Genomic DNA, 17,950 nt, shown 5'->3' with positions numbered 1-17,950 from the left:
ATCAAAGGCTTTATAGAGATAAAGAGATTAACGAGTGTAAATGGCAGCTCATATTCTGATGATGCAATATTAAAGTTGCACTATTGTGTACACTAGTTAGAGGCAACGCGAATTCTAAACATGAACTGAACACATTCTCTCCTTATTGACCGCCTCCGTGGTGTAGTGGTTAGAGCCGACCGCGTCATACCAAAAGACGTTAAAATATGGTACTTGTTGGTCCCTGCCTGGCGCTCGGCATTAATGGGTACAACAAGGACTGGTCGGCTCGGAGTCAGTATAATGTGTCTGCGTGGGGTATTCATGCCTCACTGCGGCATGGTATCTCAGTGGGCTAGCACTATAAAACCAGCTTAAGTCTGGGCTAGTACAAGCAGCCGCACATACACATACACACGCATGCACGTCGTCATATGAGCGAAATATTCTCAAGCACGACGTTAAACCCAATTTTACCTCACCTCACCTCTCTCCTTATCACATTTCAAACAGAAGCTGCATATTACGACTGCTTCAAGCACTGTAAAATACTGACTGACTGAGTTTAGTTTTACGCCGCTTTTAGCAATATTCCAGCAATATCACGGCGGGGGACACCAGAAATGGGCTTAACACATTGTGCCCATGAGGGGAATCGAACCCGGGGTCTTCGGCGTGACGCCCTAACGCTTAACCACTAGGCTACCCCACCGCCCTCACTGTAAAATAGCAGCCTGGGGTAAGCAGCGTGTTCGTTATTCCCAATATACCCTCTCGTGTGAAGCCAATTTCAGTTCCCCCTACCGTGATATTGCTGTAATATTGCAAAAAGCGACATAAAACCCAACCGATCACTCACTCAATGTGCCGGTTGTGAAAGTCAGAACAGTGCCTTGATCGACATTATTATATTGTCTTAATCTGATTTCAATGTTTTTGTCGTGGCTTTCTGTTATGTTCTATTTTTGCACGATTCGGGAAAACACCATATGGTATGCAACACATGTTCACACAACCAACACTCAAACAGGTATACACTTTCGGCCGAGGTTGTTTACATGTAAACTTGGCTTTACTGTGTGACACCGTTTCTGTTAGATCATAAAATACCTTTTACGACTGCTTCAAATAAAATTGATTGAATTTGCAAAAGACAGCATCCGGCATTGGCACCAAATTTGGTCCAGTACAAGACAGAGTATAATTGATTAATAGTAAAAGATTAAACAGAAGATCAAAGTATAATCCTTGAACTGCATCACGACAAAACATGCCTGACTTTAACAAATCACTTACACATTAACACAAATAAAGCTCACCACAACGCCCTGAAGTGTATTTAAAAGGTCAATTATATATTTTTTATGAAAGCTTCTAAATAAATATGGATGAATATGCTCATGTGTCATTTGCAACGGCCTGTGTGACAGAGTGACAGAAGAAATAGGCCTTCATCTTCTAGCGAAGCATCTTAGAATGTATTATGTATATGCCGTTATTTCTGTAGTTTTGTGAATAAACAGTGGGCAGAAAAAAAGCCATCCGCTATAATCAGTAAGATATCTAATGCGAGAAAAGTGAAAGTTCAGACGCCGTATATCATAGGAACTCCGGCGTATCCATGCTTCCGCTTGGGATAGGGCGGTGGGGTAGCCTAGTGGTTAAAGCGTTGGCTCGTCACGCCGAAGACCCGGGTTCGAATCCCCACATGGGTACAATGTGTGAAGCCCATTTCTGGTGTCCCCCGCCGTGATATTGCTGGAATATTGCTAAAAGCGGCGTAAAACCAAACCCAGTCAGTCAGTCCTCTTGGGATAGGAATACGAAGCGGTAATAAAATATAATCGATCGAGGCAATGTTTGCATCTTGACTTCATTGGAACCATATTCTCTAAAAGTTATACTGCGTGTAATAACTTCAAGGTTAATTGAGTCAGTTCAGTGAGTAGGGAATAATATTACGTTAAAGCAATTCGAAAACTCCTTATATATCTTTCTGTTTCGCTCACAGGACATGTACGGCAGTTACTATATATGACAAATACTACACATCGTCATTCCGGTATATATGTGCATAAATTTGAATGAGTGTGGTTTTACGATGATTTTAGCAATGTTCCAGCAATATCAGGGCGGGGGGCACCAGAAATGGGCTTCACACATTGAATCGAACCAGGGTCTTCAGTGGGTCGGGCGAACGCTTTAGCCACTCGGCTATCCCACTGTCCAATATACACAGGAGGTTAGGATAAACGCCGGTTATGCCAGGGGGAGCTGACATTTATTATGGTCATTATAAGGTCAACTTAGGGACTGACCAGCGCTACCACTTTTTCTACCTGTTGACACGTTATACACTTATCATCATGAACAGAACAGACTGACTGACTGATTTTGGTTTTTACGTCGCTTTTAGCAATATTCCAGCAACATCACGGCGGGAGACAATAGAAATGGGCTTCACACATTGTGCCCATGTGGGGATTCGAACCCGAGTCTTCGGCGTGACGAGCCAACGCTTTAACCATTAGGCTACCCCACCGCCCCTGAACAGAATAGAAGACACATATACATTCGTAGGTAACATATAACATGGATGACTATAGAAGGACGGAGCATGTTCACAATTTTCCGTAGGATGGGTGAGTGAGCAGGTATGGTTTTACACCGCTTTTAGTAATATTCCACCAACACACGACGTCAAGATGGGCTTCACACATGTATCCATGTGGATAATCGAACTCTGATTTTCGGTGTGAGAATCGGACACTTGAACTGCTTGGTTATCACAACACTCCTTAAGTTGCTTGTGTTTTGTGATCGTGAGCTGAACATCATTATGTTGAGTCCTGAATTATTGAATTACCTCAGAAATATTGAGCCTCTGTTTATGGCCTCAAAATGATTTATCATAAACCTATAGAGACAGATGTAAATTCCATGAAACACAGAAAAGGAATAGAAAGATATCTTCGTCATTTCGTCATGAACAAACACAGTAATCGCAACCCGAGGGAAAAACGTTTCTGTGAAACTATTGCGATGAGGGATATTTCAACAAACGGCAATAGATGAGTGCAAAATCGTTTTGTCTGATGATTGATCTCGTGAAATCAACGTTTGCCTTTTGTATATATATAAAATTAAGAGCTCTAAAAGTGTGGCCCTGTTAGAGGCGGTCTTGTGTTGCATGTGTTGTTGCTTGAATAGATCTAAATCTAGCAATGTCACAAGAACAACATCACCCCATTTAGTTTTATTTGTCTTGTCATTTTGTCCATCAGTATTTATCATCATTATTCAAGGTGTATGGAGAACTCATTATACCTCCTTTCAGGGGAGGCAACTCCACGTATAATATTTGTTAAGTATGACCAGAGTTGTCTCCACACACGCCAGCAGACGATAATCAAGTCAACCGAGGAAATGGCTGCTTCTGGTAAACGACTGAATACTGCTATGAAGAAATCGGACCAGCACTGATGAAATTGAGCACAAAAAGACAACAGGTAGGCCCAAAGAAATTTACTTGTCATTTACCAAGTCAAGTTGGTATTTTGGCATCTCACAACAGACACAACAAAGTACAAAACATGAGGCGTGACATGGTTAATTGAGTAACAATTGATATGTTTCTAAAGAAACAAGAACGCTTTGGTTTGCTAGAAATTAATTAAGGCGACTTCCATCACCTAATACCTAAACAGCAAGAACGATATTTCCACAGGTGTTTTGAGCATAGAAATTTCAAATAGAACAATATCATGTTCTCTCATGAAAGTTCGGTATGGAAATGTCAAAACTGCATGAAGATGCGGGCCAGAATACTAAGAATAGAACTAAATATCCCCTGTAGGAGGACTTTTTAAAATTTTGTTTAATTTATTCATTTAGGAGGAGTTGATTTAAACATATTTTTATTCATGAAGATGAATTGGGATTGGTGAACAAGCATTACTGCTTATCTTAACACCGCTCCCATGCAATATATATTACAACATGAAATGGAGGATTTGACGTCATCGATACCAACCATTGCATGAATATAATATTTTCAAATATTTATAAATATATACAGGTTACATGAAATACAACTATTCTCTAAGTAGTCATAAGTTAGAGAGTTACAGTTGTGTGTGGCTAACAAGCCATTGTAGAAATATAAATCAATCATGAGAAGGTTGTTGAGTAAATTTAATTATTTTCCTGAGAAAATTTGAAGCGTTGTGTCTCGTGAAATTTTAAGGTAAGACGTTCGCAGTACACTAATATTCAACAACGACGTCTCCTTCCTACATCATAAGTTTTATATCGTGAAGAATCTGATCCAAAACAAACTGCCAAGCATTCCCAGGAATGGTTTAGTGAGCGAAATGTCACCCCCCTGGGAACCATTCAGGTGCAAATAGGGACCTGAACCCAGTCGAAAATATTTTGGAATCGACAAGGACACTTTCACTAAAGAACCTAACATTTCAAGGGGCTATGCGAGGATTATATAGTTTTGTAATGATATTGTACTGTGAAGCGTTTTGAGTCGGGGGTCATCTCAAAAACAATATATATTTTTTTAATCTTTAAACCTCGCAAAGACACGAGGGCATCTCTCTCTCTGTCTCTCTCTCTCTCTCTCTGTGTGTGTGTGTGTGTGTGTGTGTGTGTGTGTGTGTGAAAGTACATGTAAAATATATAGATCTAATGGACATCGCATAGATGACACCCAGTACTAATCTAATGTACACATATTTAACCCCCTGTATGCCAGAGGGACATTACATATCTCCATCCTCTTAAACATAAACTTTGAAGTCGAATAAAATTCAATATATATGTAGGAAATATAATATTCTACATTTCTCGAGCAACGTTCACTTTTCAGACCGTAAAGATGACAAAAGAAAGGAACGTGTTATCCATAACGTTTCACGTCTCCATTGAGTCCAGGAAAAAGTTTGAAACAGATGGAGTTAGCCCCCTTGTTGTCTTCATTTGATACAAAGTTAAAAAAAGTATTGACTTCCGGAATTGCGGTAAACCTCTTTCTACAGATCAAAATGAACATTAGTGAGCCAAATGCGAAGATGGAAGTTAAACAAGACGAAGCTGTAGGATCCGAAAGACCCCCTTCTGTTGTGGAAAGATATTTTGAACAACGGTTTAAAATCAGTACGTAGTAAATATAAAAATAATTATCTCTGTGATAAGAATGGCTGTAGGTGAATTCGTAGACCAGACTGGTTCGTAGACGTGGAAATCCGGTGGATTCGTAGACGGATTGAGCGGTGGATTCGTAGACGTTATTAAAATGGGAAAAGTTCAACATCAATGATGATGATGAAAATCGACGAAAAGTGTTTGCATTTTGTGAAATAAATCAAATATATCAGGTAAGTATGATCGGCGGTGAAAATATGCTTAAAATAATAAAATATGCTTCACAGCAGTCCACGTCCGACAAATTCCGACAAATCATAGGCCGCTAATATATTAAATTCAGTTGTGTAAAATTAAAAGATATGTATTAGGTAAGTATCGTCATTCAACGTTCAACTACGCAGACCAGCAAAGAAGTGGCAGAAAACACTTCTTAAGAAAACACTTACATCTCCTACACAGTGTATTTCGCAATCAAAACAACTCACCACTTCCTAATTAACATTCACAACAACTCTGTGAAACCTGTTAATCCTCCCACAACAATGAAAACAGTCGGGAAATTATGATGAGTAGACTAATTTTGTCTGATCCGACGACAAAGTTTACCTGTACAAACACTTATGGTATATAAACCTCAAGAAGGTAAGAAGAAATCATTCTTCATTCACACTTTCTTGTCCTTAGCTGCCCTTAGTTTCGTATCACTGAAAACAAAGCATAAGAACTTCGTTATACACATTCTAAGTAAAAATCAAACTTAATATAAACTATTATTCAATTATTAATACACGTCTACGAAATCACCATCTACGAACCAGTCTGGGTTACGAATCCACCGCGTCTACGAACTGGTTCAGTTTACGAAATCACCGTATCCCATAAGAATGGAGGTAACTCATCACTTAGTTAAAACCAGTGATTGCTGTAAAATCGTCACTGATCGCCTCTTACTATTAATATTTATTCAAGAAAACAAATATGAGTAGGAATCCTCTGTTGTGTAGTAGCTGATGCTTAGACTCTGAATTGGCATTGTTAGGTAACTAGTAGTCCAGCATATAACTATAGACGACTTTGCACTATACCAAGGCTGGAATACAAGTTTATTCATACAGTGTTCACGAATGGTGTTTCAAAGTCACAGGACATTGGGTCCTGTAAGTTTTAGATGTCTGTCTGACCCATTGAAATTGCACAGGACCCATAGAATAAAATTAAACACACATTTCAGATTTAACATTTCTTATAATTGACATTGAAATTATTAAGAAAATTAAGATTTATAAACAGCAAACAAGTGTCACATGTCACATAAAACAACTTCAGTCAAAGTCATTGTGAAATATACAGTCAGACACTGGGGCAGGCGGGTTGTAGACTTCTGTCTGGCCGTTGCCGAATCTGCCGGATTTGTCAGAGGGTCAGACGCTATTCGTGAAAACTGTTCATATGAACTAGGTAACTAGGTGAATTTTATCGATTGATCGTGTTGATTGCTTGTAGTTGTAGTTTCAGAAATTGTCAACTCTTTCACTTGAATACATTGTATTTGACATACTATATGTTATACATTTGACATTAACATAGGTATGGGTATAGAGTAAGGGTGGTCAGGGTTGACTTGGTTGGTGCATGTCATCGTATCCCAATTATAGATCCATGCTTATAATGTCATTGGGTTATCTGAACCAGACTCGATTATGTATAGATTTCATCCATATAGTTTGAATACTGTTGCATATGGCATTAAAAAACAACCAAACTAAGAAACCATGTACATGGTTTATAACACCTTATCCTCACAGGTATATTTTTGTTGTATTGTTTTTGGTTAAAACTGATTTTAACAGTACATAAAAAGTTGCCTCCCTTTGACCAACCCATGACTTAGGCGTTTGACTGTGATGTGAAGAGTTATCTTCCTTGGTGTTAGAGGGGCGTTACCTAACACTGTGCTTACTGCTAGCATGGCGACCGCTGTCGCACACAAGGTTTTATGAAAACGACAAGAAGTTTTCATGTTTCTGAACATGGTGGAAGATAGCGAAGGTGTGAAACCTAAACGTAAGGGTGCAGGATCACGTATGCCAATCATCATGGAGACGCTACGCAAGTCAGACCAGGGAATCGCTTTGTCTCCTGACAGACATACGTCAACCACGCCGACAAGGTCGACCGATTCGCCAAGTGAGTTTCATGGACAGTCACACTCTAGCAGGTCCCCTGTTATCGACACGACCGCTTTGCAGAGCGAATGTAAAGTTCTGGAGGCCGAATTGACGAAACTACGACTTGAAGCCAAGCGCAAGAAATGGTAGGATGAGATTGAGGGCTTGAAACAACAGCTAGGGGACGCTCGGCAAGATGGCGGCGAAAGTCAAGGTTAACATCAGTGGACCGGCGGTAAAACTTCTACTGGAAAAAAGCGTAACATTGTTGACTATTTCTGGCTAGAATCGTTAGATGTAGAGCCTAAAACTATCGAGTTAGGTGATGGTATTACATTGGACCATGGCAACTCTAACTCGAAGGGTGCCGGGAAATTAGGCAAGGTCACTCAAGAATGTGGGTTTATGCCAGCAGCGGCATACTACGTGACATGATCTCTTCGTCAGAGGTAGATATGGGGTGTGTGATGGATTACCTGAAATATGTGCAGGATGTTTGTCGCCTGTCTTCCAAGTACATCTGGGGCAGTGTTCTTCTCTATGACCAGGAGTACCGAAACAAAATTGCTCAAGAGAATTTCAGATGGGGTACCCAATACACAAGACATCCGTGAATTCCAGTTGATTGCTAAACCAAACTCTACCACGTCTAAAGCTCTCAGACAAATGGACAACTCTACGCATTCGCATAGCGCCGGTTATGGCAGGCGTGACGGAAAGAATCGCTCCAGGGGGCCATTCACTTGAGAGGGCGTAGAAATATGTAGGAGATTTAACTATGGTAACTGTTTGTTGGAGGACCACTGTCGTATGGCTCATGTGTGTAGTGTTTGTGGGAAGCGTGGACATGGTATGACCCATCACTCACAGCCCCAGCCATACATCCAAATCCAGCCTCCTACACAAACCCAACCATATGTACCAAGAGCTCAGGACCGGGTTGAGTCAAAAAACTTGACTCAACAACCACACTACTAAGTAATGAGATGTGGAGTGAACTGTTACCCCCAGACGATGTAGACAGGGACTACATTTTAGATGGTGTGAAGGCAGGCTTCAAATTAGTAGATACTGTCGAGTCTATTGAGGAGGTTTTGGTGCCAAATCATAGATCTTGTTTCCAAGATAGAGACCTTACAGAAAAGCAGATTATCGAAGAAGTGACACTAGGCAATTATATTATCACAGATAAGAAACCAAAGCTTGTAAGTGCTTTAGGGACAATTCCTAAGTGGAGCTCCAAAGTAAGATTGATTCATGATGGAAGCCTTCCTCTGTCAGGGGGTATGAACAGTTACATGGAGGAGTGACAGTGTAGTTACATGGACCTGAGACATGCTATGCTGTATATTAAGCCTGGCAGTTATCTTGCTATGGTAGACCTTCAGAATGCATACCGCTCGGTGCATTTGCATCCGTCCAACTATGACCTCACTGGTTTGTATTGGAAATTTAAGGGTGATAATGATGTCACATACTTATACGACAGAAAACTTCCTTTTGAAGAAAGCAAGAGCCCGAAAATATTTCAGACTCTTGAGTGCAGCGATATGTAAGATAATGAAGGTCAAGTATGGCCGGACAGTCATAGCATATATAGATGAGTTCTATATTATAGCGGACACTGCAGAAGAATGTGGCTTGGCCCTGAACCAGCTTATTCGGGTGTTGAGGAAGCTGGGTTTTAACATAAACTGGAAGAAGGTGGAGGGACCCTCTCAGGTGTTAACTTTTCTTGGAGTGCAAATAGACACGCTCAAGACCACACTCTCTCTACCTGTATTAGATGAGTTTGCTCTGAGGAAATGTTCTAGCAAAAGACAGTTGGAAAGTTTAATTGGATAATTGAATTGGGCCAGTAACGTGGTTCAAGGTGGTAGGACCTTTTTGAGAAGAGTAATTGATTCTAAAAATGAATTAAAAGGGGGAACTGACAAAATTGTGCTTAATAGTTATTTTAAGCTTGATGTTGAACGGTGGAGACATTTTATGAGTGTATTTAATGGCTCAGTGTCATTCCTGGATGAGAGACCTGTTACATCAGTTCAAACTGATGCTTGTTCACAGGATGCTGGAGCCTACTACAATGGTGATTTTATGTATACAAACTGGCAGTGGGACATTCCTGAAAATTTTAGGTATGGACATTAATATCAAAGAGACCATGGCAATTGTTCTGGCAGCAGCTAGATGGTGTAGTGTTTGGCAAAATAGGAGAGTCATTGTCAAGTCTGATAACATGATGGCCAAAGCAATGATTAACAAAGGTACAACAAATATCCCCTTTGTAATGTCATATCTTAGGTGGTTGTTTTGTCTTAAAGCTGTTTTCAACTTTAAATTGACAGTTGAGTATGTTCCAGGCAGGGAAAATGTTGTGGCAGACTGTATATCCCAGTTGCACGAGAGACATAGACTTAGTCAGTTATATAATTTGCTACCAAGTCTGCAGTTAAGTGAATTTTCCATTGATAATCTAAGATTGCATTTGTCAGAGCATTTCATTTATTCCAGATGGGGAGTTTGTGAGCAAACTACAGATGGGTGCAGATCAGTTAGCATCCCAGGGCTGGGCAGAATCCACAAAAGCAACATATAAGACTCACTTAAAGTGCTTAATGGTGTGCTGTGATAAATTGAACATTGACCCAGTGCCTTTGTCAGCGGAGCAAATTGGATGGTATATTGCATATTTAGTAGATGTGAAGGGCTTTAAATATGCTTTTGTGAAACAGTACTTTTGTGTTATCTCTAATTTGCATAAGGCAAATAATATGCAGGATCCTGTTACAGGAGATTGGTATGAAAATCATCTATTATAGGGTGTCAAGAGAGAGTTAGGGTGTGCTCAAATTGGTGCCTTACTCTTTTCACCCCAGTATTTATTAATTTTGCACAAACGGATTGACACATCATGTCGGATTGGTGCCTCAATTATATGGATGGCATGTTTGTTAGTTTTTTTTGGTTTACTTAGACCAGGTAACTGTTTGTGTAAAGTCAAATTTGATGGTACAAGACACATTACAGTTCAGGATTTATGTCAAGCTGCCAATCATGTTACAGTGTTGCTTAAATGGACAAAGACACTGCAGTTTAAAAAAAGGGTTTTGTCTATTTGCTTGCCAGGCCTTAGTGGCCATCCTTTGGACCCTGTTTGGGCTATGGTCAATTTGATGTCCTCTCATGACCAGAGTTTGGGTGATAGGCCTTTATTGTGTGATAACCAGTTTAATGCTTTGACTTACTGTGGCTTCATAGCTACAGTGCAGCATGTTCTAGAGTCAGCAGGTGTTGAGGGCACTATTACAGGCCATTCCTTTAGAAGGGGTGGAGCTTCTTAGCTTTTCAGATTATTTTGCCAGGAGAAATCATACAAGACTTAGGTTTTTGGAAAAGTCAGACATATCTTCGCTACTTGGATATTAGTACTTGTGGCAAATTAGAAGCTATGGAAAGGTTTGGGAAGGCTCTCCCTGCAAAATAGATTGCATAATTGAGCGTGCATAATTAAAGTTCAGAATTGAATGTTTGAGGTTCTAATATTTCTTTCTACAAAGTGACTATATAATTTAGTGTTAAGAGAAAAGGTTTGAGGTTTTAACAATACCTCTTTTCTTATTTTGGGCTGGGAGATATAATATACATTATTACATTACTGTAATATTTTGTAATCACCGCATGCTGACACATTTCATGATGTATCTTCCAGCCTTTTGAATTTATTAAATTGTGCCAAATGTTTTAATTGCTTGTTATGTTTAATTTTGAAGTAGAAGTTAAAGTATAGTTTTAGGTTAAAGCTGATTTTAACAGTAAATAAAGAGTTGCCTCCCTTTGACCAACCCATGACTTAGGCGTTTGACTGTGATGTGAAGAGTTATCTTCCTTGGTGTTGGAGGGCGTTACATAACACCACGCTTACTGCTAGTATGGCGACCGCTGACAAGGCACTAAACTAAGAAACTATGTACATGGTTTATAACACCTTATCCTCACAGGTATATTTTTGTTCACCCAGTTCAATAATGTATTGCAGTTGTAGCATATGCTGTGAATTTTTTGAAGGCTAAACAGCTGTTTGAATTCTGTGTTGTTTTTTTCAAACTCTGGAGGAATGTCCCACTGATTAGCTGTGTGATGCCTTAGGAATGTACATGTGCGAAGTTTTCCAACCATGATATTGGAATATTGCCAAAAGTGGCGTAATACCATACTCACTCACTCACATGTGCAAATATTCAAGTTCATTTGCATTATTCTTTTAATATCAAACATGATATCTAAAAGAAAACTGTTGTTGCTGAAGACATGTAGGACATCTACAAGATATGTGTAATGGGGCTAACCCTATCTAATTACCAGGTTATACTTTTTCTTGACCTACATTTATGAATTGCTGATTTCATTGTGTATACCTCTGTGTGTTGTTTCTTGTATTATAGATGTGAAAGGGAAGCAGAGAGAAGACCACTGCGTATTGTCCCATTCAAACAGGTATGTTCTTTCTTTTGGTCATCTGTTTTGAACATTATCAGCAAATCAAACAATCTGTCAGGTTTCAATGGGGGCAAGGATGGTCCAGTCAGTTTTCCATGCAGAGTACTGTCTTTTGGGCGTACCAGAAACATATGATTCAAGTTTAAAGCTCTGGTTCCAAGTGATTATTTTCTTGGTTTGTCAGGACTATTCTCTTGCTGTTGGAATTCACCTAAGAGGTAAACATCTTACACCTACACTGCCTCCCGAATGAACATGACAGGCTCTGATATAACCGGGATGTACTTTACAATGACATTAAACTCAAACCAACCAAATCATGATTTTCGAACTACATGAGTTAAGTTAATTTTGTCCATGCTGCTAAAACCATTACTGTTAGCAGGTAACTTTTGAAATAGCAATCTAAACTGAAATCTGCCAGATAGCCCTGTTGTGAAACAATCTGGTTATAAAACATTTTTTTCTGATCAACTTTATTCAAAATTTGTTTCCCTCTTGTTGGCAATAATGTCCTGCTGCTAGCCATTATTTCCCTCAGCTGATAAGAATATCTATATTTATGCTGTGAAAAGAACTTTTGTTTTTCGAGAATGACTTCGTAGATTATGTTATTGTGATATTAGGTAGTTTTTAGCTGAAGGATATCCAAGATGCCATTTCCTCACAACTTTTGTCACAAGAATACATTTATTTGGTGCACATAACTGAGTTAAATACACTCTATACACAAGTTCATACAGTGTATACATACATTCAGTTTATTGTTTCAGAATCTGCATTGTAACATTAGCACAATCTCATCCAGTTGTTGCCCAGAAGAAAAAGGTCACGTCTGTCAACTTCAAAGTTAATGACAACCTTGACAGACTTGACAACAAAGTAACTGGAAAATCAAAAAGAGTGAGTCTTCTTCTGATTACTTTAAATGTTGTTATCTCCTGCTGGGTACTGCTGTATCATGAATAATGAAGCAGAATCAAATGAATTATGACTGCAAATCACCTGAAAAAGACAAGCACTTAATACACTACACAATTTTTATAGGGATATTCTGACTGACAGGGACTGATTGTGACAAGTTGTCCTACTAATAGTGCTCTGTATTGCCATGGAACTGATTCATTTTCAGGATCATGGAAATGAAAAGTAATTTATGGCAGCAATCTCATAAAAATCTTTCAATTTAAAATCATTATAGATCAAATTAACAATGGTGCTTGCTAATTTACTCTAAGAATCTGCAGACATCCCATTACAAGGTGACTTTGTTGGAACCATTTGTAAACTTTAACTGAACGTTAACTGTGCATGACAAGAAAACACATTCTGGTACTCACCTTCAATATCTGATAAGCTACACTCCGATTGATCAGTTGAAAGGTGGGATGTGCTCAGATCTTTGTTTAGTGACATCTTTTATGTGATATTTTTTGGATGGTCATCTATATATAATATTGATGATGTTGAACCTATAAAAGAACATGGATCAGAGGCTTCATGAAGAAAATCCATTTCAGGGAGCCCAGATTTTGAAAGCCAACTCACCACTGTGTAAAATTACGTGTGATGATGGGTCGGAGTACACTGTGTATAGCTGCATCAGAGGAATGCTGGTTGAGGTCAACGAACATCTGTCACAAAAACCAAATCTTCTTGTCAATAAAGTGAGTAGTTTACATAATCTCCCTTTCCTGTATTTCTGTTTAGTATACCTGAGGTGAGTGGGTTCCCAAATAGGTGAAGTGAGGTTTCAGTCTAAGTAAACTTAGGCTCAGTATTATTCATTACACTGCTATACTGAGTCTAACAAAAGCCTTGTGGGAGGTCGCGTCAGATAACCTTTTCAATTGACCAATCAGAACACTGCTTACCAAATTGTGAAAGTTGACATTCGCACATACCTTTTGAACATTTACCTCCAAAAAAGTTTGTACCGAACAATTCCGAATGCTATTTTCCATCCGATCGGTTCCTAGTGAGGCACGCCACAGCAGTGAGTAAACAGTCGCGAAAAAATAGCGTTTTGTCAGTATTCAAGCATGTCAGCTTGCTGAAGTATTAGCTAATGATAGCCATGTCAACAGAAACCCCAAAGCGTATATACTGCAGGTCAAATATCTGTGTTTTATGCAATTTCATTTGTTGGGAGATCAGTGTTGGCGAAAGAGGAAGAGAAAACCCATTTTGTAAGTCCCCCGAACCCTAAATAGTAGCTCTTGTCTGATTGGTTAAATCCGTTCGGCCGTCTCGCGTTTGATTGGACGGTCATAGGTCGCTCAAAGGTTACCTGACGCGACCTTCCACAAGGTATAGCATAGACTAAGGCTTAGTCTCTGAATATATATAATTTTGATAGTAACAATCAAGCAGTGGTAATTCAGAATGATACCAGACTTGTCTAAATTTAGGGCTTTAGACTGCAGAGAGGGCTGGCAGTATATGTGGTTCAGGGACTGTGAGACGAACTAGGTTTGATACTACCAAGTCTAAGTTTACTTAGAATTAGACTCAGTATAGCAGTGTAACGAATGATACTGAGTCTAAGTTTACTTAGACTAGGTGAGGTTTAACAGTACTTTAAAGTGACATGCATGTGTGTTGTTGCTAGTCTGGATCTAAGTGCTTGCCCACTGCGATACCATGCTGCAGTTTAACAAGGAGGCCCCACTCAGACACATTGTCTTGATTTGGATACGATGGGACCTTCTTTATCTGGTTATGCCAAGGGCCAGACAGGGTAACAAGTACCATCTTCTAACGTTAGAGACAGACGAAGCGTCGAACAATCAATCTTCTACTCTGTTGGAGTCACTCTATTTACTACTGACTGACTGAGTTTAGTTTTACGCCGCTTTTAGCAATATTCCAGCAATATCATGGCGGGGGACTCTATTTACTAGTACTCACAATACTAGACCACTGAGATTGTCCATCGCTGATGATGTTTTAGTAAAGGCAAATAAAAGTGAGAGGTGTCTTTGAGCTTTAATGTTATTAATATACAGTAGTATATGGGCACATTTTTATCTTTCATGATTTTGCTTTACCATTCAGCATGTTTAATGGTTGGTTAGGTAAAAAAGCAAAAAAAAAATCATATAGCTCAAATTTTTATATTTTATTCAGCATAATGTGTGTGGATCAGTTGATCTTGGTTTGGAAAAATGATTTTGTGTGTGCTGTTTACAGTTTATGTACATTGGGCAGGGCAGGTAGGGTGTTATGATGTCGAAACTTCATGTATATGACTATACATGCCACTCAAAGAAGTCGCTTTGGAACTTCATGAAACAAATTAGCCGATCTATTATTTATAGTGAATTTAGCGTCACACAGCTGCTAATGAGGCCTTGGTGGCAGTGTTAGACTACCGGGTTGAAGTAAACTGTTGTACATGTGCTCTCAAGCCTTGTTTCATTGTTATACTTTACTTGCATATGCATAAACTATCAGCACCTTGACCATGTACTAGTTGTGTGGATATGAGTGCAATATAAATATTCTATAATATTTATTTAAAAAAATAAACTACTAAAAAGAGTGAGTGAGTGAGATTAGTTTTATGCCGCACTCAGCAATATTCCAGGTATATGGCGGCGGTCTGTAAATAATCGATTCTGGACCAGACAATCCAGTAATCAACATCATGAGCACCGATCTTCTCAATTGCGAACCTTTGATATGTGTTAACCAAGTCAGCGAGCCTGACCACCCGATCCCGTTAGTCGCCTCTTACGACAAGCATGGGTTACTGAAGATCAATATTCTAACCTGGACCTTCACGGGTCTTTACTAAAAGAGGTAAACAACACCTGATTCTTTCATTTTACCACAGTTTATACACTATGACAGGGTAAATATACTATAGGAGAGAAGTGGGTGTTCTTTAAATTCTTTTGAGTGTTATATCATAGGGAATCCAAATGTTGATAGGCGTATCCGGGGGTGGGGTGTGTGTGTTTGTTTGCAGGGTTGTGCACCTCTTTCTCCCCCACCCTCCCCCATTTCGTCCTGAAAGTTTATTCAATGACCATTGAAAATGGATTAGAATGAACTGTTCCTCCCCCCTTTCTCATAAAGCTGTATCTGCCCCTGATGTTTCTCCTCTTTCCCCTGAACACAACAAAATACTTAACACAACATATGGGCGGCATGGTGGGTGAGCTGTCTGAAGCACCAGGCAAGTGATCAAGTGAGCTTGAGGTGCCTGGATCGAACCCACTTGTGACTGGGTGTAAAAAACATGGAGTCAGCTTTGTGCAGACTCTTTCAGTGTTACAACCCCTAGTGTACAGTACACAACCCTGTGCACTTAAAAGAACCTACAAATCCGTTGGTAAATGATCAGATGGTGGCCACATGAATACGTGCAAACATCTAGTTGGGGGTACAGCAATGTGTAGTAAACTTGGACAAAGTACTGTGACTATGTGTCCCAGTCCACCCAGCTGTGAATGGGTACCTCATAAGAATGGGAAAGCCTTGTGGCTGCAAGAGTTGCATGCTCCCCAGGGGGCTGAGATTGATAATACGATGTGCCGTTTGAGATTGACATCCTATGATCGAAGGAAAAACAAAGCACCTGTGAGCAGCTGAGCTGGATATTGGCGCTATGTAAATAGATTATAATAATAATATCAGAATACTGTATGGTGCACTGACTATCCGCGGTTTATTCATTAATTAATACATATCCACATCATCAACATCAACATTGATATGATTGTATAGGTAACTGATTCACATATCCAACATATATAAACAGCCTAAAACAGGCATCAATGCCTAATCACGTATTCTTGAGCAGAATCCTAACTCTTTTGTTGAGAATGATGCAATGGAAATTACACATTTACAATGTTAATTAACTTTTTCAGATATTGATACTAAAACCCGTGCTAACATGGGGACAAGGGTTGCTCAGTCAAAGGTCACTACAATCTGACATACACACTTGCTTTCCTCAGCTGCACCAGGATCTGCTTATCATGTGTTTTATTCTCAGATATGCCCTTATTATGATTTTTAATTTGTCAGCACAATACATGTCAGTGTTTGGGTAAACAGAGAAACCAGCGTTTTTCACGCAATAAAAATCATAAAAACATGCAAACAATATTTTGTGTGCGTGTTTTGCACGCACAAATTCTGATTTACAGTTTATATTGTTATTGACAATACTGCGTAATTACTAGTAGACACTTCTCTCTAAACTGAATATAATTAACATTCAAATAAATAATAAGAATTGTCACAAATATTTTCACTAGAATATCTTTAATACATACACGAATTACATAACAATAACATCATATTATTATATTTCTCCATGTAAGTCGTTTGTGTTTTAGCAGTAGGCATCATTAGCAGTCATAGGTCTTTTACAGTTGACTATCGGAAAATCTGTTACTTGTGACAATATTTAGGATAATCTCGCCCAGATTAGTCTCTATCCTCTTGTTAACTAACTTGCCCGACAAAACTACGTCATTCATATGCCATATTATATGATGAAATGGACAAGGGAATAATTAATCACATAAACAGGATGTCATTGGTTACTGTCGAAGGAATTCCCCAGAACTTGTTCATTTCAACCAGTCAAAGCCCAGGTTGCAAATAATAATATGAGCAGTAATAGGATCGATATGTAAAACCACTATTAACGATCGTCGGTAGTAAGGAAATGACTTCAACACAAGGTATAGGCAAACTTCAGTCACATAATGATCGTTCATTATATTCAAACACTGGATCGTAAGTAAAAGCTTAAAATTATAATTATTTGTTATGATAATGATGGTATTGTAATGAAAATTTCACACGCAAAAGATTTGGACTACATATATAATATATAATTATATTTCTTCACGCACTGGTACAAAACTTACCATGAACACTGCACATGTTTGTGGATTTAACTAAAACGGTAAATATAGCTGACCACTGTCATTCAGTATGTTATCCCACATTATTTACTCCCTGTGGACCGTCTCTGTGGTGTAGTGGTTAGAACGTCCGCCCGGAGAGCGGAAGGTCGCTGGTTCGATCCCCGACCGCATCATACCAAAAGACGTTAAAATATGGTCCCTGCCTGATGTTCGGCATTAATGGGTACAACAAGGACTGGTGGGCTCGGAGTC

The 17,950-nt window shown here is 39.1% G+C and overlaps 1 protein-coding gene across 1 annotated transcript in view; it reads left to right on the top strand.

Moving 5' to 3' along the window:
- The first annotated feature begins 4,973 nt into the window (after positions 1-4,973).
- LOC124260603 (protein Abitram-like) overlaps positions 4,974-17,950 on the top strand; it is a 28,585-nt gene continuing 15,608 nt past the window's right edge. Inside the window, exons 1-4 of the mRNA XM_046694924.1 lie at positions 4,974-5,145; positions 11,750-11,801; positions 12,578-12,707; positions 13,325-13,471. Of these exons, the coding sequence (XP_046550880.1) occupies positions 5,034-5,145; positions 11,750-11,801; positions 12,578-12,707; positions 13,325-13,471 (441 nt within the window). The 5' untranslated portion in view covers positions 4,974-5,033. The remainder of the gene's footprint in view (positions 5,146-11,749; positions 11,802-12,577; positions 12,708-13,324; positions 13,472-17,950) is intronic.

The sequence above is a fragment of the Haliotis rubra genome, unplaced genomic scaffold (assembly GCF_003918875.1).
Source record: "Haliotis rubra isolate DU_JTF1 unplaced genomic scaffold, ASM391887v1 Scf77, whole genome shotgun sequence".
NCBI lineage: Eukaryota > Metazoa > Mollusca > Gastropoda > Lepetellida > Haliotidae > Haliotis > Haliotis rubra.
The sequence above is the reverse complement of the archived record's forward strand: the minus strand, read 5'-3'. Positions and strand labels throughout refer to the sequence as shown.